This window comes from Mya arenaria, chromosome 10 (genome assembly GCF_026914265.1).
Source record: "Mya arenaria isolate MELC-2E11 chromosome 10, ASM2691426v1".
Lineage (NCBI taxonomy): Eukaryota > Metazoa > Mollusca > Bivalvia > Myida > Myidae > Mya > Mya arenaria.
Genome location: NC_069131.1, coordinates 59,679,779 through 59,705,014, shown reverse-complemented (window position 1 = coordinate 59,705,014; position 25,236 = coordinate 59,679,779). Strand labels below are relative to the sequence as shown.

The 25,236-nt window shown below is 34.6% G+C and overlaps 2 protein-coding genes across 4 annotated transcripts in view; one reads left to right on the top strand and one right to left on the bottom strand.

Annotated features, from left to right (window-relative positions):
- The window catches only part of LOC128205775 (NPC intracellular cholesterol transporter 1-like), a 37,752-nt gene extending 22,194 nt beyond the window's left edge, over positions 1–15,558 (bottom strand). For both annotated transcript variants that reach the window (XM_052907710.1, XM_052907711.1), the window contains exons 1-12: positions 15,208–15,558; positions 7,775–7,961; positions 6,814–7,341; positions 6,413–6,521; positions 5,517–5,652; positions 4,195–4,424; positions 3,428–3,528; positions 2,740–2,903; positions 2,266–2,310; positions 1,920–2,047; positions 1,279–1,366; positions 713–809 (exon numbers count right to left, since the gene is read on the bottom strand). In XM_052907710.1, the coding sequence (XP_052763670.1) occupies positions 713–809; positions 1,279–1,366; positions 1,920–2,047; positions 2,266–2,310; positions 2,740–2,903; positions 3,428–3,528; positions 4,195–4,424; positions 5,517–5,652; positions 6,413–6,521; positions 6,814–7,341; positions 7,775–7,961; positions 15,208–15,258 (1,864 nt within the window). In that variant the 5' untranslated portion in view covers positions 15,259–15,558. The remainder of the gene's footprint in view (positions 1–712; positions 810–1,278; positions 1,367–1,919; positions 2,048–2,265; positions 2,311–2,739; positions 2,904–3,427; positions 3,529–4,194; positions 4,425–5,516; positions 5,653–6,412; positions 6,522–6,813; positions 7,342–7,774; positions 7,962–15,207) is intronic.
- A 310-nt stretch (positions 15,559–15,868) lies between these two features.
- LOC128206081 (peflin-like) lies at positions 15,869–24,617 on the top strand. 2 transcript variants are annotated; one of them, XM_052908229.1, is made up of 6 exons: positions 15,869–15,967; positions 17,527–17,572; positions 18,875–18,967; positions 19,202–19,360; positions 20,867–21,010; positions 22,165–24,617. In XM_052908229.1, exons 1-6 carry the CDS (start codon positions 15,950–15,952, stop codon positions 22,389–22,391), a joined length of 687 nt encoding a protein of 228 aa, XP_052764189.1. In that variant the 5' UTR covers positions 15,869–15,949; the 3' UTR covers positions 22,392–24,617. The 2 variants fall into 2 exon arrangements, with proteins under 2 accessions (XP_052764189.1, XP_052764190.1); XM_052908230.1 differs by lacking the exon at positions 18,875–18,967 and having other exon boundaries at positions 15,933–15,967.
- Positions 24,618–25,236: the final 619 nt, after the last annotated feature.

Genomic DNA, 25,236 nt, shown 5'->3' with positions numbered 1-25,236 from the left:
TTTCAAAATTCCAGTACATTTCCAGGACTTTTCAAGGATAAAATTGATTTTTCCAGGATGTTTTATGCGGTTGAAAGTGTACCATTTTAATATTTAATGACAAAGTATTTATAGTGCATATCCTCAATATTGCAGTTAATATTAATAAATACCGGACCGTACCGTACCCGGGTCCCCGAATGTCCGAAATTTCTTGCAAATGGCGGCTTAGAGTTTTGCCGAAAATTATTTTTTTTAAATAAAAAGCGAAAGTATCGTCAATCTTTTTGGTTTTTGTCTATTTTCAAGGACATTTGTAAAATTTCAAGGATTTTCAGTTAAATTCAAGTACATTTTAGGCTTTTTTTCAAGGTACCCCTAAATTCAAGTACATTTCAAGGACAAAACCAAATTCCAGGACTTTTCCAGGACTGTGCGAACCATGTATACCCAGCGATGTTAGACTATTCCCAGAATAGCACATGTCAGTGTTCAGATTTACGTTTGAAAATTGATGTTTTATGGCTAAAAGCGTTACTAATCGCTAAATAAGAAAAACAAAATTTTCCAATTTATACCAATCAGTTGAGATCTGTTCTAATGTGAGTTATCTTCTATGACTGACTTGAAGGTGCTGTTGCCAAAATGAGGTGATTCTGAGACAAAAGATTTAAAATAGGTCAAAACCGTCAATTTGTGAGAGTACAGCTTTCAGCCAGATTCACCAACTCACCGTTGTATAGAAGAGGACAGAACTGTTGCACAATGGCCAGACCCGTTTTATTGGTCAACTTTGGAGGTGTGATTGTCTCATTGGTCGCTTTACAATTCTGTAATTTAAAAAAACTAATATGTAAAAACCCATTTCATTGAAACAATTTAAATATGAAAAGGCACAAAGTGGACATATTTATGAAAATGATTCATAAATGCTCTTCGAAGAATCCACAACCAAATTATGTTATAACTGATACAATTAAGTGTATCATTTCTACACAAACAGTGTGTTCTGACTAGAATTAAAGCTACTGAAGATTAAAAGAATAAAAAGATACAAAAGAGCACACTAAAATCTGCTAAAATTTCAAAGTCATACAATAATTGATATAAAGTTGTAACAATTTCATTTTGAAATATTTTCACACTTTACGATAATATTCAGTCTTCAGAAATGTAACCAGTTCCCCTCCATTCAAATATAAAATACCCTGATCACTCAACACATTGGATTTCAGAACACAGGTGGTCTCCCCTGTAGGTTACACACAACTTTATTTTCGAAACAGAAGATATTCTTACCAGGTTCCCCCCATTCCATCCCTTTTCACACTGTCCGTACCAGACACACTGCCCCAGATCCTGGTCTTCAGAATACAAGTTGTCAGCCCTATAGGTTACACACAACTATAGTTTTTACAAAGCATGGTAAAGAGGGGAAATCAACAATTGTAAGACTGAATATCTTTTATAACTCACTAAAACATTTACTTTCCATTGTCAATATATTTTCAAATGCAGGTATTATATATATTTTATAGGTTATTATTGGTTATTATTTTTTCTATATTTCGGAAAGGGGCCAGGGACCAAATTCATAAAGCATCTTAGGTCATTTCCTAGGATTTTCATAGTCAAATTAAAAATTTTTAAGTGTTTTTAACATTAATGTATGTTTTTTTTTCAATTAATGAGAATAATGTATTTTTAATACATGTAAACTTTCTTTTATTTCATTGAATAACAGAGTTACTAAAATTAGGAAAGTGATTAAATTAGAAAATAACTTAAGTTTTATGAATACGGCCCCAGGGGCAGAATACAGAATGCCATGTTAACCTAATACAAATCTACACAGCCATTTGAAGTTATAGTCATCTTTTCTGCTTGTAAAGGGAGATCACTGTGTTGAAAGATTTATCATGTTTTACATGTTCTCTAACCTGAAACCCTCATCCTCAATATTGACTGGAATTGTCTCCCCTGCTGGTGTGCCTGCCATTTCTACAACATTGTAGCTGGGGCCCTGCACATCTCGCTTAGTTACTTCAACACTTGGGAAGTCTTTTAGCTGGAATGAAATAAATTTTACAGAAATTAAAATGATCTAAAATCATAAATATGAAGTTGAAACCATGATAAAATGTCATTATTTTTTTTTTATATAATTATAATGAATGTAACAACAATTTGTAAATTAGAAGAGGTCTGGCAAATTGTTTGCAAAATTTACCTTGGACAAGCATTAAAAAACATGGAAAATGAATATTCAGTCTGGCAAAAGATTACCTCGATTTCCTCAACCGTTGGTGAGTCAGCTACAGGCTGATGGGTCTGAAATGATAATTTGTCGATAATATGCTTGTGTCTTTTCTTTTAAAGATACCAATTTAAAATAGTATCAACCCAGGGTTCTTTCAGCTGATAATTGTCAAATCTTGAAAAACTGGAGGTGGTCTGCTTCAGTATGAGGAATTCAAGCCTATAGCAGGGTAAATGGGCTTAAACCCTATTTGATTTTATTTCAAAGTCATTTATATACATTTCAAAGTATTTTCAGCTGTTTTTGTTGCAAATACCTTAGTAAAAACATTGATAGCTCCCTGTGAGATAGAAATTAATTTCAATTTCACCTCCATTTTTTTTTATCAAGATTCAAATGATACTTATTTTATCTAAATCAGGTAAGGGTATCTTTAATGTTCATTCATGCTACTGCAGTGAAACAAACAAGTAACTTTGAATTCAGCGTAAACAACTTACATGTATTTCCTGGTTTGGGGTAAAGGTCAAGGTCATGTTTGTGTTGTGGTATGACTGGAAGAATTTCACGAAGCTATTTTTCCAGGCTGTTATGTCCGCAGCAGGGGACGATGCGTTGAGTACATATGTCAACACAAACTGTGTAGCTGTTTCGTAAGCTTTGCCTAAATAATGGAAGAGGAAGTACCAGTCAATGTAATGAAGATTGCTAAGATCACAGTATTTTTTCTGAATGATACATAAACATTTACAATATTTGCTTTAAGATAAGATATTTCTTTGATTTGGTAGATCTTGATTTACATTTTTTTTTACTTGGTAGATCTTTATCTAGTTTTTGACTTGGTAGATCCTGATATATATATATATATATTTTATTATTTGGTAGATCTTGATGTATATATCAACTAGGTAGATCTTGATATTTTTTATACCTTGATATAATTTTGACTTGGTAGATCTTGATATATTTTTATATCTTGATATATATTTGACTCGGTAGAGTCTTGATAACTTTAAATTCATATGCATTTATAAAATGCGGCAATATATATTTGCATGATCTGGGATGCAAAAAAAATCCCATAACTCTAAATGCTGACATCATTTTAACTTCAATAGCTCAACTTTGAAATATTGCCAGATCTGATTTGATAAAAACATGCAAAAGCCCCAAAAAACAACTTACCGTTATATCCCTCCAAGACGATATATGGTTGAGTTGGCTGGCCGAAGGTTGACTCACAAGACATGTGTAACTTTGTAGCATCTACCTTCAGATCTGGTTGTCTGAAAAAATCATGTTTCACCATATATACATGTATGCAGAATGAATCATTCAAAGGGCCACAATGTTGGATGTTTTGTCTTACACATTTTCTTCAAGGAACTCGCTCATGTTTTTTTGCAAAATGCACTTTTTCATGTATTCATGACAAAATAAAGTGTGTGGTAAATCATTAGGAGTGTTAAAACTAAGATACCGACGGCTGGAACCCTTTAACAAATGGTGATGTATGCTAAAATATTGTCTTTGAAGTCCATGATTTTGAAAAGCATTAGAAGAGTGATTCAACAAAAGGCTTAAAGGTTAAGTTTATTTTTGTTATCTTTGAGTTTGTGTACGAGTCCTTATGGCATATGTGCATGAGATTTTGTTGGCAGTTTTTTATTTTCCTTGACTGTACTGTCATGGGTTTGCACCACACCAAAAGCAGAATGTTTTATACTTTAAATGTACTTTTTTCTGCGATTTCAGTATTGAAGAGTAGAATAGTTGTAATATTTTTAAGTGTGTTCAGATGCATTACTGAAAAAAAAATTGGTGCAAAAACATGAGCCATTCCCTTTGATTTCATGTTAAATTAAGTTTTTGTAACTTGACTTCAACCATTTCTGTTTTTCAAGAACAATACAAACACTGATTATTATACAAAGAACTATAGATTTCCTCACCTAGAACAGGACATAAAGTGATCCAAGTAATCTCCTTCAACGTAGAACCCAAAGCTGTCATAAATGATTTTATCGACTTTGCTATCGTTATTCTGGAAGTACTGAGCTACGCTATGTACAACACAGCTTGATGACCCTTGCACGTGCGCGCAGATGTTTGAAAACGGAACAGCATGTGTGACCCCACCGTGGGCCTCTAGTTCAGTGATTTGAGATTGCAAATCTAGAACCTGAAAATAAAGGGAGATATCCTTAGGATTGGTTTTCCTTCTATATCTTATATACACAGACTTACTGTGAGATGCAGAAGTTCCATGATCAAACTTGTTACTCAACAGTCTAAACTAGCACAAGCCCGCAAGCCCTACACTGGTAAAATGCTTTCTCAGGGCTTTCTCAAATTCTGGGTTTTATACAGCACCTGGCTTCTTCAACAATGTAATGCCAAGCAGAAGTATATGAATTTCGGGCTAGTTCATCCAAAAGACTAATTTTGATGATTACTTGTAGCTCACTTTGTAAGGCCCTAATATAGTCTGTTTGTAGATTAACTTGTTTGAAAGACATCGGTAAATAAGCTGTGTACAATGATCAATAAAAATATATCTTGATAAATCAACTATAAGAGCATGAAATATTTGTATCAGAGATGAATGAAATACAGCTGATCCCAGGATAATACTTGTGGCCCTATTTGTGAGGCCCTAATTAAATCTATGTATGAGGCCCTAATTAAATCTATGTGTGAGGCCCTAATTAAATCTATGTGTGAGGCCCTAATTAAATCTATGTGTGAGGCCCTAATTAAATCTATTTGTGAGGCCCTAATTAAATCTATGTGTATATTAACTTGTTTGAAAGTCATTGGCAAATAAGCTGCATACAATGATCAATAAAAAGATAGATCTGATGGATAAATCACTTAAAAGGGTCTCAAATATTTAAATCAGTGATGAATAGAATACGGCCAATCATGGAGACTGTTCTTATTCCTTGTTACAACAGCCCTAAGGTTTTATAAATAGAACAAGAGCACCTCATAATCATGGATGCCAAACGCAGATTTTGTTTGCACTATTTTAGGAATGGGTCCAGGGCAGTTTGGATTGGGAAAAATGTGTCATTTTGACTAATATTACAAATTCAAATTATGCTGAAAAACTGGATTTTTAACTGAAACTTTGAGAAAACACCAATTCTTCCATACAAAAATTGTTTAATTAAGTTAAACAAATAATGAGAATTTGATTTGGTCACTTTTGGGACTTGTTTTAGCAATAGGAATATTATAGGACTGAGCAGATGATGCATCTCTGACTCACCTGTTTCATAAAATCCTTATCAAAAATCGATGTAAATGTGACTTGCTCCGCTGAGGGTGGGGGTAAATTGTGGATCAGTGGTGTCATGTCATCAGCCCTCTCGATAATCACCTCGGCTGTCGTGTATTTCCCGGCACTGAAAAATAAACAAAGTTTAAATGAATAAGAAGTGGTAAATTCAATTATTTTGTTAATATTAAGTCTTAAAATGCCATTTTTTTCCTTGGGACCCATTATTTTAAAACATGTGAACCAGCAGGATGTACTTATTAAAGTAATACCATTAATATGTGTAAAGAAAATAAATAATGCATAACAGAATATTTTGGCCAAGGACCCAGGTTTTGAAAAAAGCAAGTCCAAGGAACACTTTCAAGCAGATTTAAAAACAAATCACTGAATAAGTACAAAAAAAGTTATTGATACACACCCCCATGTACCGCAATTCATTAATGAATTTATTTGACTTGAAATTACATACCGGTATAATGTCGAACCCCGATGGCTCGAACTCCCAGTGACCGGCCCGAAAATACCTCATGTCTCAGAAAATTCGAGCCAAGCAGGAATGCTTACCTTTAGTTTAAAGAAAGCGGTCCTTAACATCCAGTTCGAGCCATCGAGGAATTCGAGCCAAGCGAGCCAACAGGGTTCAACTGTACATATTTTGTGACAAAACAATAGCATATGGTTAAATATACTTACCCAACTGGGAAAGTAATCTATCCTGCACTTACCCAATGCGCAAATGGATTTGTATGGCACTTACCCAATTGGCAAATTAATCCGTACCACATTTACCGATTTGACAAATTAATTCGTACTAAATTGACCCAATTGGCAAATTAATCCATACCACAACTACTCATTGGCAAATTAATGCATATCGCACTTACCCAAAGACAGAATCCAGGTATGTAGTTCTGCTGGCTAAACCAGGACGAGGTATTAAAACCGAGGTGTTACATGCCAGACCACAGTCAGAGCAAGCGCAAGGATGGTTTCCTGTATGATAAAACAAATATTGTCAGTATAAAATACTATAGACTGTTTCATTTTGGTAAGGTTAAATAGAATTGGTGATTTTGCGACACCGTGTGGTCTTGAATTTAAAATCTGGTAAATATATATTTAATTGACCAATGTTTGCTCAAACTGGCAAAAATCTAATTTTATGAGCAAAAAAAAGTTGTGCAAAAGTTAAAATAACATTCAATACCAATTACGCAATCAACTGCACAGAATATTTATTTGGGAGGATAAGATTGTAAGAAAGGAAGTCACTAAACATTCAGACCTATCACAGGACTTGTCTGTTCTGGACGTAACACTTCATGGCATCCGGGATTCTGCGTGTTGAATGGTTCAATAACGGATCCATCTGGAGCAGTCCATGGCTGGTCACTGATCGTGTACTTAATCGGGAAAGGAGATTGTCCATTCCCTAGAGATCCAAGAAAGCCGAACCATGCTTGCGGGGAACACTGAGAAACGGGCCTGCCACAGAGAAAGGTCAAAGCCTTTACAAAAAACACTCCATTCACATCTTTACACGAGTCATAAAGGTCGTTAGCAAACTTGTTTGACATTTGTAGTGTGACTTCGGGGATTCCTGTGCTATTGACAACGTCATCAGGGTATGGTGCAGACATGTTGGCCCACATGAATCGACTTTGATGTGGGGAACAAGTGAGTTGGCAGATAGTATTCAGGAAGTTCCGCAGGCATACCGGACATCCGTGGAGAAGCGAGATCGGGACAGATAAACTGTTTTTGAATGTGTGGATTTGATCGGGCGAGCAACATGTGTGTGTATTATCATCCCCTGAAAACATATATTGATCAATGTCAATGACCTTGTTTTGAAGTAAAATGGAAGAAAAAGATCATAAAGCTGCACTCTCACAGATTTAATGTTTTTATACCTTTTTTCATTTGTTATCTTCGAATGAGCCAATTTTTGCGTACCTAAATCTAATCTTTATCTACAACAACCAGTAATATAAAACTGCTATCAAAAGATCAGATTGCAGTTTTTCATATTTACGTTTGAGATCAATTGTTTGTTGTTTTAAATCTATGAGCACATCATCAAGAACTTCAAATTCAAGTTTACAAAAGTGTAGTAAACAATGTCTTTCATCACAATGTTTAGTTGAAAAATCGGCCCAATGTATTCATTTCAAATCTGTTATAGCAACATGAATTCAAATAATTTTATTCAAAAAGAACTGAATGGAACAAAATATATGTCAAACCTGCATAAAGACTGGGACAGTAGTCCTTGATTATCTGAAGTGAGGCGGGATCAGTAAGGCGGGGGGCGTTGCGAGCCGAGGGAGGGGCGGGGCAATTGAGTTTTCCTCCATTAAATCCTTTCCCGCATTCCTCATACCAGACACACTGACCAGGGTCCCCGAAGTTTGACGGCTGCTCAAGGAATCCCTGAAATGGTAGCAAATAAATAAATCATTTTGTCAATACATGTACAAAGTTTAAAAAACCTATAAAACATAATCTATGTTATAGAAATATTTTTAGTATCAAAGTATTCCAAATAAAGTACCACTGAAATAATAAGCCTGATGCACAGCCATCTCTCTGCTGATCTAGACAATAGTTAAAATTCAATAACTTTTTTTCCATAGATTGATTCATCCCAGGAATGGATCAGTTGCGCACACCGCCAATTAAATTGTCTTCCTATTGCCAGACTTTAAAGCCACACCCTCCGCCATGCAGTGCAAAAGGTTGGGGGTACAACCAAAACAAGGTGTATCGAGAAATTGACATGATGCCGCCCAGACATCTTCATATAAATATTCATATTAGTTAAACCAATGAAGAGATTTACTTAGAAGTCACATAATATGCAGGACACAGGAATTTGAATTCCACTACATAATTTTGCTTGAAACGTTTTAAGTTAAGGGAATAACTGAGGGCGACTGTAATGAAATATAGCATCAAAACAATTTTTGTGCAGTCTGTTTTTTCATGGATGTGATTAATTGTGATTGACTTGGCAGCTGAAGGGCTTAAACCATTTCAGTGATGGTTTTTTTGGGAGGTGGGGGGGGGGGGGCAATGAGGGCCAAAAGTGGTGAAGCACCCTGATGCTGGAGGAGCAAAACTCAGGCTTTTGAGAAGCCCTTTTGAGTGCTCTCAGCTGACTTCAAGTTTGGATCAAACTGAAGTGTCAATACTTAACCAACAATTAAAGTTACAACCAGTTGATATTTTTTTAATTAGTTCAAAAGGAGTCCAAATATCCGTGGAAATCTGTGAAAAGGAAGACATATCACATCCCTATGTATGTATCTTCATAAGGGTATAATTAAGTATATTGACTTTAATTTGTGCAACATCAAGGAAAACTAAAAGAGTAAAATGCCGCCACAAGGAAATGCCTATGGTTGTTAGGAAGTTGATTTATAAGGAGTGTCACTTGACGATTACAAAAGTCAAGAGTTATGGATACATGTTTAACTAATGTGTACACAAGTGTGAATAATCATTGTAAAAATTGTGTCATTATAATTTAGTCTAATTCCATTAAACGTTTTTTTCTCATATTTTCAATACCGGTTGTTTTATTAAGTCAAACTGGTCAATGGCGAGGGTTTTTAAAAAAAAATAGGGGAACTGGTTATGAATATTTCATAACAAATCTATTTATAAATAATGCAAGATCAATATCATATATATATAAGTTTAAGAATGTTCTATATCAAAGACCAGAGTGAAGCTAAGTGCACAATTGTATACATTTAACGGAGTATCTCCTCATTTCCTTGATAAATCTCACACCATGTAACATGAGGATAACTGATGAAAGATTGCCTTAAACCAATAGTATGATTCTGATTAACCTCTTCATTAAATAGGGACATTTGTTACATCACACATTGACATAACCCACACTCGAACGACCAATCATCCCATTGTAGTTTTAACGCCACATACCATCCCATAGTTTAAACACCAGTTTAATCTCACCATACTTTTAATGGTCAAAAAGTGGATCAATTTGAGTGGGTTGGAGATTTTGAAGGCACATATTGATTTATTAAAAACAAATAAAAGGAAGTTCATTCATACTAGTAATACTTTCTTTCAACTAGGAAGAAGCCATATTTCGACCTCTGCATTAGAGCTTAAGAATGTGAAAAATACCTGCGGGATACTGAGCGCAGTCAGATGTTCTTTTAAAGGGGCCTAGAGGAATAAAGAGTGTCCAATGTGGGGCTAAAACCCATGACCTCTTGGATCAATGCCAGAGGATCAGTCTCACCTCATAGGGAGAGTGTTTGAAGGCACTCATCAGAGTTCAAATGGTGTTCAGTAACTCCCACACACTAAACCTTTTAATTTAACGGGGAGCGATTATTAAGTAATTCTGATCACATGACAGGGCTGTCTTTCAAATGATTTTTTGGCCAAATTTTGGCCCCATTTCCCCCTTAACATGTATATCTTTTTCCCCATTTTCAAGCATAAACTCCTAACCTTTTCATGAAGAAAAATATAGCAAAAAATCTGACAAAAGTTGCCATGAAAGAGGCATTTTTATTGCAATAATTATGTTGTCACCTGTTAAAATCAAGTATATAAAATTAATGTTAATCTAGGTTATATAACGCACAACAATAAATAAATTTGATATTATGAATGAGTACTGTGTACATTCAATTCCCTTTTGTAAAAATATCCCCTTTGGAAGGGCCGCGGCAACATTCTCCTACAGTGAAGACACCCCTGCATAAATACTTCCGGACATTGAAACCAACTACAACATCATGAATGGAAAATCAGTATGCAATTGTTGCAATAGAAGGAACAATATGTATACAATATACATATAAAAGCCTCAATTGTAAAAGCGATAAGATTGTAAATGACATCAAATAAGAATGAGATAGATTGTTGTGGCTTTCACCACATGTTTAACAATGGTGATATCATTTCAAGACATATATATAAAGCATTACATTACATAAAGTAACTAGTGTATTATCTATAATAATAGCACTCGAGAGTTGAGGGGGGACTTTGGAAAAACACTTCAAAGGCAATTAAGATTAGATCAAAGTGCAAATGTCTCATATATATGAATGACACAATTAATAAATACAAATAGCATTATAATATCTCTGGTTTTGAGGTGCATCTTAGAGCATGTGTACCTTTCCTCAGAAATCCCAAACATAGGCTTAAAACTTGAATGGAGGATTAGCTGGTTTTTGCAGATTGCGTCACATATAATTAATATGATAAAACATGCAGTACTTTCATCCAATTTTTCCTTAAAATTTATCTAGCCATGTAATGAGGTGATTTATAACGAACAAATCAGACCCTGAAGGACGTACAGGACACGCAGGACATGTCTATTATTCAATGTATAGAATCATACGAGGCAGGACACGCAGGACATGTCTATTATTCAATGAATAGAATCATACGAGGCACCCATTGAACACTCCTGATGACAAAAAAGCAGGAAAACGATAAAACAGGCGATATTTTAATCTTATATCTACAATCTTGCTACATTATGAGGTGATTTCCAACTCAAAAATTAGACCCAAGGACACTCAAGATTTGTATAGACTTCAAGGATTTTCCTACATAGATATTGAATGTATGCGCTTATTTTTTTGTGATTTACTTATATGTTCTACCACTATTACTTAACTACATCTGTTTATCTTAAGACATTTTGAAGTATTTTGATAAGGAGGTCCAGTTCAGCCTGTAAACTTAGTTTTTTTTTTTAAAGCTGCTCTCTCACATAAATAGTATGCTTGTTTTAACAACTTTTTATTTTTTGTCTTGGAAAGAACCAATATTTGCATACCATTATATGTCTGACAATTTATTAACAGCAGATCGCAGTTTTCATATTTACGCTCAAATTTTTTTAATGGCTAGAAGCATTACTAAGATCTTAAGAAAAATGAAATATTTTCAACAGTATTCCAAACAACTGAGATCTGTCTTAAAGTTATCTTTATATGACTGAATTGTAGGCATATTGTTGCCAAAATTAGCTAATTCTGAGGTAAAATAAAATTTAAAAAAAGGTCAGAACTGTCATAATTTCAGAGTGCAGCTTTAATATACCATCTTATCGCAGTACTCAAACATAAAGTTAGGACAAAATGTTAGTCTACGAAATAAATTAGTTTAACATTGCAGCAAAAATGACATTGCACTTGTACTGTGTCATGTCGAAGTTGTCCTATCATATCATACGATAACTTTTTTGACAGTTATTTGCCTATCGATTAACAGCTGTATTTCTGATCATGCAAAATCAACAAAACAAATGTAAACAATTACATCACAACAGATGAAGAATTCACTGTTTACAAACTTGTAACTAATGGCACGATGACCTTAATTTCAACTTGAAAATTGCGGTTATCTTGAAACTTTGACGCTAATATTGTTAAATCTATAGAATTCCAACTTTCTATACTGGATGCCTATTTAACGAAAAACAAATATTATGTCATGAAAAGGCTGAACTGAGCAAGATTAACTCAAAATTGGGTGAAAATGTCTCGCTGACTGGTTTTATTGTTGTAATACTTGAATTAAAATCAGAGTTTACAAAATTATCTCCCCATTTTTGGAGTTTAATGACTTGTAACCTTTCATTTTTTTTGCCTTCATAAAAGTAAATGTATACAAAGAAAAAGGCTAGAGAATTCAAAGTCAAAAATGAAAAATTCGTAAAAAAATCCATCATTTATTTGTTACCAACATGTTTCATTGGAAAACACATAAGCTAGTTTTTCCCAATATTATAATTTAATCAAGAAGCTGAACAAAGCATACAAAATAAAAGCTGGAGCCATGATTACAAACAGTCACATGTCTGAATTCAAACTGCAAATCCGAATTTCAATGTAACTCTCTTTCTAGTTTGGTTTATACTAATGTATTTTAGCTCGATTGTGACGAAAGCTGATAGCTTATAGAATCACTCTCGAGTCCGTTTCCTGGGCAGTAACCAGTACTGTGTCCTTTTTGAGAGGCTATGAGAAAGTACCCTTTCTAGTTGATGATGAGTTTTGCTGATGAAACTTACATATACAGTTACTACTGTTAGAAACTGAACAATAATTCTTATTTATTTTTGAAAAATGAATGGAATAAAGATGATTCATTGTAAAATTAAATATTAGTGCTTTTCTGAGTCTGAGTGTCTATACTTGATACTTTTTGTAGTCATAGCCTCTGCAGGCTTGAGATGTATCAGTTATAAAAACTGTATCACTCATTCTCACTTAAATGCCACTCATGTTTTCTGTGACTAAATGCGTTAATTGTGTGTCTAGTGTTTCAAATTATATTTTGTCCAATAGGATGCCATCTACTGTATATAATTTAATTTTGGTGAATTTGCAGTCAGCCATTATTGATGTTAATCAAGTGAATTAGTAGCTCTAAAGCTGAGTCAATAGACAACATATAATTTTGAATACTAATCATGTTAATGTTTGTTAATATGCATTTATCAATCCCAAATCAATCAGGACTACTGTTTAATTTGATAGATGCATATTAACAAACATTAACCTAGGAGTAGTCAGTGTACGTCACTTGTACCCAACAACAAGATTGACTTAAATAAATCAACAAAATGTCCGATAAATGCGACAATCAAGTGTGTACATAATACTCAACATTGATATAATCGGAAGATGACTTTTTATCTAATCAAATATCCATTAAGTCAATGAAAGGTCTCAAATACCAAATTTGACCGCACCATATGACAATTTATCAGCAAAATATGAACATATTATGAATATGTTATCATTTATGACCCCACAGAAAATCACACCATTCTGGTTTCATTGTTCCAACCAAAAACAGACCACTACTAAATAATAACAATAATTATTTCATTTAGTGCATCTTTAGTTAGTGTACAGACACTAAAACCAGTGGTCGAAATTAGCACAAGCCCACAAGCCCTGCACTGGTAAAATTGCTAGGGATTGCTAAAATTTACAAAAGCCAAGGAAAAAAGTATAAACAATGTTGGTTTAAATGTCAAATATTACTGACTGCATTTACGTCATGTTTTTTTGGTTAGAACTAGCCCAAGTTGACATTTGAATATTTTATTAGATATAATCACATACGAATATTAGATCTTGCAATTCTAGCTACCAGTATATGAAGAAGCAAACATAATGGGAACACTTGCATAATATAAACTTATTGAAATATCTGGACGTTTTTTCTTCAAAACTGTCATGACAAGGCTTTGATTTTTTACTTATATATTGAGGAATTTACTTGCAGATACATTTACATGTTAAACTTGAATAACTGGTCTAAGCATATATCCAATATCCATGTAATCTCAGTGAACTCTTTAATTTACTCAATATATTTATATTATGTCATGCATATTTTTTTCTTATATAATATTAATATATTTATATATATTATGCTATCATACTTTCTTCAGTTAAAATGAAAATTAAATTATAGCCATTTTATACTAGTATGTTGCAACTGATTTATCAAAACTGCTCGAAGGTTGTACATTAATTATTCATAATATGAATAACTAGTTTTATATTTTTTATATATATCATATGTCATTTAACTCAAACTACAAATGCAAATTTAGATAAGTCTACAACTGTAATTTGACATTTAATTGTTGTTGTTTTCTGACTCACTTCAACTAATAAGAAAAGTAAGAAAAGGTTTCTTTCCAACTTGTTAGAAAAAAGTTGATATTCAAAGTCATTTCCAATGTCACTTCTGTTTGTGTTTATAATGCACCAGTCAATTGTAACCATGGCCCACCAGGTCTGGGGAAAAGCAGGGACTTTGACTTTAGGTCTAGCCAATCCCATGTAAAAAACCTGCCCTGCTGAGACAAACTGCTGGTAAAATCTCCACATCCTGGGACATTCCAGATAAGGCCAATACCCTGCTACCACAAGACCTATACTTGAGCTGGCAAAAGCACTGAACAAGCCACAGCCTGGGTGAGCAACCCAGGACCTCTCGGATTTTCTTGGCTAACTAGCTTGATCAGTTGGTAGAGCACCCGACTTTCAAGTGCGAGATTTAAGACTCAATTAAGTAATTTGAGCACATACCCTGACTGGTCGCATACCTTTCTGAGCCTTTATTATTATGGAACACCAATGTGCGATCATGACATTCTTGCTTGGCAGATTAAGGAGTTCTCACTGTTAAATAGCATAACTCTTAAGAACTGTCAGGTGTCTGTTTACTATTCAGGTTTGAATTTCCAGTTTTGCAGGAGTGAATGTCACCCAGGCAATCTGCCCTAAACCTAAAAGACCTTCTGGCATTTATTAAGATCCTCTTTAATCTATAATGGAGTAATCAAAACTTAAAACTGTTGGCTGAAGTTAGCTTAGTCTGAAAATGTATATAAAGGGACAAAAAGTATAGGGACACGCCCAGTAGCAAACAATGAACAGCAAAGACGCTTTTTCACCGACAGTTTTCCTGTACAGAACAATACAATTAAACCATATTATATCAGTATCAATACATGAACATTTTATAATATAAACTGCTCAATTTTCTTAAACTGTTAAATGTGATCAACTTAAAGACAATGACATGAATGAAGTATTACAGCACTGAGCACAGTAAAAAAAGTTAAAAGTTGACTTACCAATGATTGATGAGCGAACAAGAGAACACAAAGCGCTTCAAGAGAGTTCATTGTTACTGTTTACCTAACTATGACATGTACTGTATACATGAACTGTATACATGTATAGTCTATAAAAGTGTAATTGTATTTTGTTCCGTTTGTGTTATGAAACCAGAAGTATTTGGTGATTTTTATCTTTGCAAATTTTCATTCAAGTTTTGACAGTCATTACTTAGCAAGAATGTATCCAAGTCTATTTCATTTATTACTTTATACTATCACTGATACCAATGAGGTGATTCAGTATTTATAAATCAGTGTGGGTTTTGAGTCTACTTTCTGACTCTTCCTGACTACAGACGCTCATTGAATTGGGCGTGAAAAACCAACGTCTAAATAACACAGAGTGATCGTACGATGCTGCATTGGTACCCGTTTCCAAATTAACTCATTGTAGATTCGGCAGGAAACTGGCTTCACATAAAAATGCATTCGGAATTCCTTGGCCATTTTTAACGTTGTTTTCGATAAAAATGGCCGAGGAATTCCGAATGATGAAAATCAGTTTGACTAAACGAAAATAATTTTCTAAATAGCTTCAAAAATGTTTTTCCATCAGTCATCTCATTGTTTTAACACTTTTGCACAAACTGATTTCTGAAAAACTGATTTTAAGTCATTATGTGATGTTTTGGTAACTTTTAATACTATATTTTTTTTAACGTAAAAATAAAATTCGTTTTACATCACAAAATTAAATATGGCGAACTACGGACAGGTAAATCAGGAAGTGTTTTTATTTCCCTATGTTTACTTAATAAGGATAAGAATAAATGAACGTGTGATTTAGATCTTATTCAGTCCTTTGTGTATTTCATATGACTACAGTTTTTATTTGTTGATTAGGTGCAAACATTCTCAGGACTATAAAGTTTCTGATGCTTTAATGATTTTTTTTAGTTTTGCAAGGTTGTTATATCGATTCAGTGGTTTTATATACTGACGAGCTGTAAAGTATTTTATTCTATCTGATTGTCAGGGATAAGGTTTTGGCTTTGTCCTGTCTGTCCATTTAGATTTTTTCTCTCCACTCCACTATCTTCCTCATCCCGCTTATTTTGAAATAGGCAGTGGCTACAGTTAGTCATTCTAAAATGCCGTCCAGGCTTTTTTTTTTAATGAGTCCAGGCTAACCATCATTAAAAAAAGCCTGGACGGCATTTTAGAATGACTATGGCTACAGTACATTGTCTTGGCAGTTATATATTTTTTTTGGGGGGGGGAGCTTACTTACCCTCGCCATCGGGTTATACCCATTCGGCAAGCACCGGATTTGCCAGGACCTGGGAATTATTGTAGGAAACACCGGGACTATTTATATCGACCAATAAAGTGCTATACAGGAACTATCACAGCCAGGACCTCTGTTTCAGGAATTGTTTTAATTGATCCTGGGTCGGGACCATTAAAGTTCTACTTTCTAAAGACAGTAATAGATTAAAGGTTATTTCGATAGTTACAATAAATGTAATTTCAATAAATTCATAGAAATGACACTGCAACATTATGTTTATAAATGTTTGAATATTCAATTTAATGTTCTTTCAAAACGGCATGTTATACATAATGGGAGAGCTATTTACAGAAATTACAAGACATTCTCGATAACAAATTTGACTAGACTTGTCTTGACTTGAATAACCTACAGTACAATGAATATAAAAATATTAACAGGTTTTTAGGCATAACAACTTTATATAAGTCTGAGCGCTCCAACTTGCTGCATTAAATTTATCCGCCCTCAAAGCCCCCGGCGCTGTTTATTGGCCTTTGCTGTGACACATTCTAGAAATATTTTCATCTATGTTTACTCTTAACCAGACACGTATAAGCTCAAGATACATGAGTTGATAAATGATGTCTTGTTTGCAATACATCAATTTGTTTTTAATTTGTTATCTGGTTTAAATGAAGCAAGTTAGCTATTTTATTTATAATCAACATTTTATGTTATTTTGCTTCTTTTCTATAAAACTGTGTTTTGAACTTCATGAACGCTAGACAAATAAAATAGCAGCTACTGTAATCCTTACAAATGGCAATTATACAAGGTTTGTTTGGTACTTTTGTCGTTGGCTGTCTGCTCAGACTGTTCGCATGTCTGCCAATTTAACAGTCATCTTATTTCTGAAAAACAAAAGTGAACAGCAGGGTGTAGTAAAAAGTCAGCAGGGCGCTGGAAAAGGGCAGAGGGGTGTCTCACCCTGCTATTAAGGCCTAGCTGGAGCACTGTCTTAAAGTCATGATCATATCTGTATCATTTTCTCTTTTTTGCAGCCTCCTTATGGTCAGCCTGGATATGGTGCTCCTCCGGGACAACCTGGTACGTATTGTAGGAATAGATGAAATATGGCCCATTGCTGATTCAGCCCAGATTTTACATCTCAGTCTAAAGGATGGTACTGCTAAGACCTAAAAAAAATAAGACACAGATTAGAAGATTTTACCACCCAGAACGGTGCTTAATGTTATTGTAATATATAAAAAAAAGACCTGGGCCATATCGGATGTACCAGTCAATGTTGTATAGTATGATAATCTGGGCCATTACTATGATGGTCTTCAATTCTGGGCCATATCATCAGAGTGAGTGAGTGAGATCAGCAATAGGCTGTATTGTGAATATGCATAGTTATATCATCATTGGAAACAAGGTAGAATAAAGATGTCATTGAAAGTGCATCTGTGCATGCCTCAAACTGGTGGCTTCTGCTCAATGGCTAAATAATTTTAGTTAAGATTTATATATAGATTTGACACTTGTTATGTAGAAAGCTCACATGGAGGCATTCCTTGGGATTGTATTATTGGTATGTGAGTCACGGTGAAGGTCACTGTAACTAAAAATAAAGTAAATGGTTTTAACTCAATAATTTTGCTAGTTAGAAGTGACATATATCTGGTTATTGGTTTATACATGTAGCAAGCTTATGTGGAGACTAACCATGGGATTGCATTAAAGGGACTCATTCATGGTTTATAAAATGCACATTTTTTAGTATTACAAAATGTGGCAAATCATTTGAAGTGTTAAAACTAAGGTACTGACGACTGCAACCCTTTAACAAAAGTTTATATATGCTCAAATGTTCTTTTGAAGTCCACAATTGTGAAAAGCGTTACAATAACCCGATTCAACAAAAGCTGTAGTGTGATTGGTTTATTGACATATATCCATAAAATGCTACCAATATGTTCAATAAATTTCTGTCTGCATAATATGAGTCTCTATGGTCGAGTCTATAGAGTATCAGTTTTCTAAAAAAAAAAAATACTGTCCAGAAGTAGGTTTGCTTCCCACTAAAACCAGGTGTTTTTTTTATACTTTAATTGTAATTATATTTTTTTCTGCAACTTCGGTATCAAAAGAGTAAAAGATTCATATTGTATGCCCTTTCAGATGCATTACCGGGAAAATTATATTCGGTGCCAAAACATGAGCCAGTCCCTTTAAGGGTTTTCAGGGTCAAGGTCACTGTTAATAAAAATAAATAGTTTCTGCTCTCTATGTTTAGTGAGAACTTTAATTGTAGTAGTGTATAGTGAGCTCACATATATATAAATCATGAACAGACATGCGTTGGCGTTCGCTCTTTTTATACCTTATAGTTATTTATTATATCAGCATATGGCCAAGCCCAGGCCCCATATGGAGTCCCTACAAGTCAGCCCTATGGGGCCCCTGGAGGAGCCCCTCCTGGCTACGGAGCACCACAAGGTATTAGTTTTTATGATGAATCAACAGGGAGAAAGAGAGGTCTCAGTGTCAGACCTCCCCATGGTTTTAGCTGCATTCCTAAAATTATGTTTTTTCCCCTATGATATAGAATATTCTTAAAGTTTCTGTTAGTCCAAGTTTTTGAATAATGACCACTCCTCATGTAATATTCTCTTTATTTGCATTTGATTATAAAACATAACACCAATATCATTTATCTGCTACCTGTTACAGGACAGTGGGGGGCCCCCCAGGTCGACCCCCAGGTTCAGGCCTGGTTTATGGCAGTGGACGCAGATCGCAGTGGGCGAATCTCAGCCTTGGAGCTTCAACAGGCCCTCGTGAATGGAAACTGGTCGCACTTCAACCCAGAAACATGCAGGCTCATGATTGGTCAGTTGAACTTCTTTTGCAACTTTGCTTTAATATGTTTGGAACTACTTTGGCCATATGTCAGGAACTACTTTTGCCATAAGTCATGAACTTCTTTGGCCATATGTCTGGAACTACTTTGGCCATAACTCAGGAAATACTTTTGCCATAAGTCATGAACTTTTTTGGCCATATGTCAGGAACTACTTTGGCCATATGTCTGGAACTATTTTGGCCATATGTCCTGAACTACTTTGGCCATATGGCAGGAACTTCTTTGGCCATATCTCCTGAACTACTTTGGCCATATGTCTAGAATTACGTTGGCCATATGTCAGGAACTACTGTTGCCATAAATCATGGACTTCTTTGGCCATATGTAAGGAACAACTTTCAACTTTTGCCATATGTCTGGAACTACTTTGGCCATATGTCAGGAACTACTTTTGCCATAAGTCATGAACTTCTTTGGCCATATGTCAGGAACTACTTTGGCCATACGTCTGGAACTTTTTTGGCCATATGTCAGGAACTACTTTGACCATATATCTGGAACTACTTTGGCCATATGTCTGAAACTATTTTGGCCATATGTCAGGAACTACTTTTGCCATATGTCAGGAACTACTTTGACCATATGTCTGGAACTACTTTCGCAATATGTCTGGAACTACTTTAACCATGTCAGGAACTACTTTTGCCCTAAGTCATGAACCTTTGGCCATATGTCTGGAACTACTTTGGCCATATGTCTGGAACTATTTTGGCCATATGTCCTGAACTTCTTTGGCCATAAGTCATGAACTTTTTTGGCTAATGTCAGGAACTATTTTGGCCATATGTTCTGAACTACTTTGGCCATATGTTCTGAACTACTTTGGCCATATGCCCTGAACTATTTTGGCCATATGTCCTGATCTACTTTGGCCATATGTCCAGAACTACTTTGGCCATATGCCAGGAACTACTTTGGCCATATGTCAGGAACTACTTTGGCCATATGTCAGGAACTACTTTGGCCATATGTACGGAACTACTTTCGCCATATGTCCGGAACTAAGTTGGCCATATGTCCTGAACTACTTTGGCCATATGTCAGGAATTACTTTGGCCATATGTCCTGAACTACTTTGGCCATATGTCAGGAATTACTTTGGCCATATGTCAGGAACTTCTTTGGCCATATGTCATTCAGAACTACTTTAACATAATTACGCCATTAAATTATTTTTCTCATTCCACCCTTGGTTGACAACACTGAGCGAGTTCCAGGCCTTAAGGAACTAATCAGCTATTATTTTCATTGCCCCAGGAACTACTTTTTCTCATTTCATCGATGTTTGACAAACACCAATTTGCCAAACTTCACAAAATGAGCTGGGATGGTTCATCTTATTTTACAACATGCATTAAAAGCTCAGGAACTACTTTGCATCATAACACTCAACTCTACTTTTGCCTTATTTCATACACACATAACTACTATAACAGTATCATTTCACCAGGAACTATTTTTCCATTTTTTAGCGATGTTTGATAAAGACCAAACTGGTCAGATTGAGCTGCCAGAGTTCCAGGCTTTGTGGAGCTATATTCAGCAGTGGAAGGGAGTGTTCGAGCGATTTGATGGCAACAGGACTGGATCTATTGAGGCACATGAGCTGGGTCAAGGTAAGTGTTATTGCAGCGGAAACAAAAATGAGAACTCACTTATGTCACAAGATGGTGGGACTAAGAATGATTGGGCAACAATGGGTACATGCCTTAATTGGCTCATATAATTGACATGATTATTTAACTGCCATCTGTCACATAGACCCATACATTTACCCTTAACTGATAAAAAAAAACACGTTTCAATCACCTATTACTGACCATAAAGCTTTGTAGAAGGTGTATTATAATAATAAAATGCATAGAAATGGAATGAATGTAGACAAGCCTATTGTCTGTTGATGATTAAGGGTCTAGTTTAAGGATTATCTCCATCAGTGCATCCTCTGTTTATAGCACTGGTTGTAAAGCAGGGCACCAGATTTCCTTTGTATTGTTTATTGGCCCATTGCCATTTAAGGCTGTGTTAGAAAATGAGGGCTGCATAGGTTATACTTAAGTTTAAAATGTATTTATTGAATTGTACAAGTGAAAAAACACAAACATTATGGACAAACAAGCAATGAAGATTTAATGTACAATGAAGTAATAAATAAAGAATTTTGACAAAAGAAAAATGCATAATAGTACATAAGTATTTCAGACAGAACTGAAAATAATATGTTATTAAATCTTTTACAATGTCTCACTTTTGCAAATGTGCCATGACATAGAGTATAATTGTTTGTTTTAGTGTAAGATCGTTATATTTTTCACCTTGTAAACACCAACAGATTTCACGAGTGGCGTAGCCACGAATGATATATTCACTTTTGGTGTTCGCGAGGTGAAATATATGTCTATCTTATACTGAAACAAACAATTTTATTTTTATTAAATGCCTAAAATTGGAGTTAAAAGTCATTTAATTACACTTTTTAGAAAAATGCCCCAATTTGTGTGCGACTTAATGTCATTTAAGAAATGAAGTCGTTGAAATTGTGTTCCAGCCCTGTGCACTCTAACATTTGATTTGGAACTGAGAGCAGGCTAAAATTTCAGTTTTATTACACTGATAAATCCCTATAAACAACAGGAAAGCATATAATAAAGATCAATATTCATTGACCTGAAATCTTATTAATGATGAGGGACATCAGACCATGTATTATAAATAAAATCAACATGAATTCAAGTTGTGTTGCTCTCTGCAATCTTTTTATTCATTTCAGCTCTGACAGGGATGGGTTACAACTTTTCGCCCCAGTTCCATCAGATGTGTATCACCAAGTTTGATTTCCACGGGCGCCGAAGCATGAACCTGGACCAGTTCATTCAGTGTTGTGTGATGGTGAAGTCGCTAACGGACATGTTCTCTGCCCGTGACACGCAGCGGGCTGGCAGAATCACAGTCTCATATGAGGACTTTATGACCATGGCTGTCATGACCAAAATATAGGAATATTATCATGAATGGATTTTAGTCCTGAATTTAACAAGAACCGAAGTGGGTTTGTTTTTTATTGCTGTTCGAAATTTTGGAAAAGAGATCTTTATTTAGTGAATGAATTAGAAAAGGAAAGTTGAACCAATAGAAAACAAATTGTAATGACATTTTTGTACAATATTATGTACATTAAAGAAATCAAATGACACAAATGACTGTAATAATTATAACAAAACTGTTGATGTAAGAGGTTAATACTCTCCAATGTATAATAAATAATCGTGATAATTATTTTTTCTCTATTTCTTCATGTTTAATTTTCAAATAATAGTTTGTAGTCACCAAGTTGGACATGTGGGTTTTCTTGGAGTTCTCCAGTTAACTCCACAACACAAGACCACACTCTCACACAACATTGTGCCAATGAGAGGGACTAGTCTAAGTTAATATAACTTTATTCAAAATTGTTGTAAACCATATTTAGGTTATAGCTTTGTTATAATATATACATGTACTACGCATAGTTTTCTTCATAATTTGTTTTATAATTACTTTAAGCTTGTCTGGTATATGAGAAAAAACGCTGGTGTATTGTGATGGCGTTTGGCTTCATGTGTTCATTGTGTTTGTTGAGCAAAAAGATTTACCTTGGTCAGACCTCAATATTTACACCTCAACTTCTATTCCATCAATGAATGTCCTTTCGGCAATAAAAAAATATTTTCTGATGAACGCAACATCTTTGGATATGTTCAGATCGCGATACTCTTAACTGAAGCCAAGCCGGCTTCATTCTTCCTTCTTTTTTTTCACTTTTCGTTTGAGGAGTGTATCTGATGACCTTCATCGTTATCATACAACTACCAACATAGTTCAGTTCGGTTTTATACAACTGTACATAGGTAACTAATGAAGGAAAAATCTTAAGGCATTCAAATTCCATAAATAAAACTGCATGGGGAAATTTGTGGAGTAAGGCCATCATACAAACAATGGGCATGGACAAACCTTTAATAGTCTATACTCACCGTTTCAAAATACATCAGTCACAGCATTTCATTCCTTACATAACCAAACCAAAACTAAAATAACTTAAAACTTGTTGTACACATGTTACCAGCGACTAAACACTCATGTACAGCAAGTCTTTACCATCTTTATGCACCTTGTACTCATAAAAACAACAGCAAACAGACAAGCATTTGCATTAACTCTTCGGCATTTTGTGGTAGGTATTCGAAAGCTTTTGGGATTTAATTAATAATATATTTTCTTTCATTAAACCTACTAAAATGCATTAGCTCTGTGTCATTCCTGTTTTGATTTATGTAGTTGATAATCGAAAGCTTTTGGAACTTAAGATATTTTTTTTCATTTAATTTAAATCCATACAAACAAACAAATGTAAGTTTATGTATTAATAAACTCATAATAGATAAATTGGTTTTTAGCTTGACTATTCGAAGAATAAGGAGGGCTATACTACTCACCCCAGCGTCGGCATCTGGTTAAAGTTTTAGGGCAAGTTTGGATTTTCACTTATAAGTCCAATACCCTTCATTTAATTGACTTACTACTTCACACAGTCATTCAGGACCATCACACAATGAGGTTTCATAACTCCATATTATCCTTCATACAAGTTATGATCCCTGATTGACCAAAGTTAAAGTTTAAGGGCAGGTTAAAGTTTTAGGGCAAGTTGGGATTTTAATAAAAAAACTTATATACCATTCATTCAATGCACTAAGTACTACGCAGAATTATTGACGACCATCTTACAACAAGGAACATAACTTCATTTTAACCCTACATACAAATTATGGCCCTTGAATGATTTTTTTTTATATTTAATTTCTTTTGTAAGGCACATTTTTATATTCTTAACCACATTTTCATATTGAATGACTTGCGTCATTATTCGGGCGGGCTGGTGGGAGGGCAGCATCAAAGTCACCATATGTATTGAATAATTTTAGCTTTTTAGCTAGGTTTGACATAAAGAGACCAAACTTGGTATATACAAAGAGTTTATGGAGACCTTTTATTGGAATGCGTTTGAGGCCCCTAGGATCAAGGTCAAGGTTACTATTAATAGAAAAAGGGTTGGTATTGCATAACTTAAGTAAGGGTCTAAATATTGTGACCAAACTTGGTACATAGGAAGAGTTTATAGAGACCTTTCCTGAGATTGTGTTTTGGGCCCCGAGAGTTATGGTCTAGGTCAAGGTCACTGTTGCTAAATTAGAAATATGGTTAGTACTGAATAACTCAGTAAGGGTTGATATAGTGTGACCAAACTTGGTATATAGGACAAGTTTATGCAGAGCTTTCATGGATTGCTTTTAGGCCCCCTAGGGTCAAGGTCACTGTTTCTAAAAATAGATTACTGTTTCAGTAATGGTTGACATACTGTGACTAAACTTGATATGTAGGAAGAATTTATGGATGACTTCCATGGGATTGTGTTTGGGGCCCTTAGGATCAAGGTCACTGTAAAAAAAAATAGAAGAAAGCAGTTGAAACTAAATCTCTTCTGCCAATCATTAAAAACCTAGTTTTGTCACATTGCGATTCTTGTTCACTTTTATTTGATTGTTTTATTGCTTTTGACAGGCACATAATACCTCGTTATTGTGTTCACTTCTAAGTCAAAGCGGCGTAGTCGATCGCGCTGTCTTATGACAGCTCTTGTTAATGTTATTGTTGACCTTTTTATTTTGCTGAATATACATATATGTACTGCTATGCATATTCTTTTTTTATTATATATGACTGTTGTCTATTTATAACCTTTTTTGACAAATTATTAGAAACATCTATTTCTTTCATCCCACACAACCATTTTTATTGAAAA

Excerpts from the sequence above, each read along its gene's own strand:
- LOC128206081 (XM_052908229.1), top strand. Across the intron at positions 18,968-19,201 it reads TGGCTACGGAGCACCACAAG|GACAGTGGGGGGCCCCCCAG; the intron begins GTATTAGTTTTT and ends TACCTGTTACAG. Across the intron at positions 19,361-20,866 it reads AACATGCAGGCTCATGATTG|CGATGTTTGATAAAGACCAA; the intron begins GTCAGTTGAACT and ends TCCATTTTTTAG.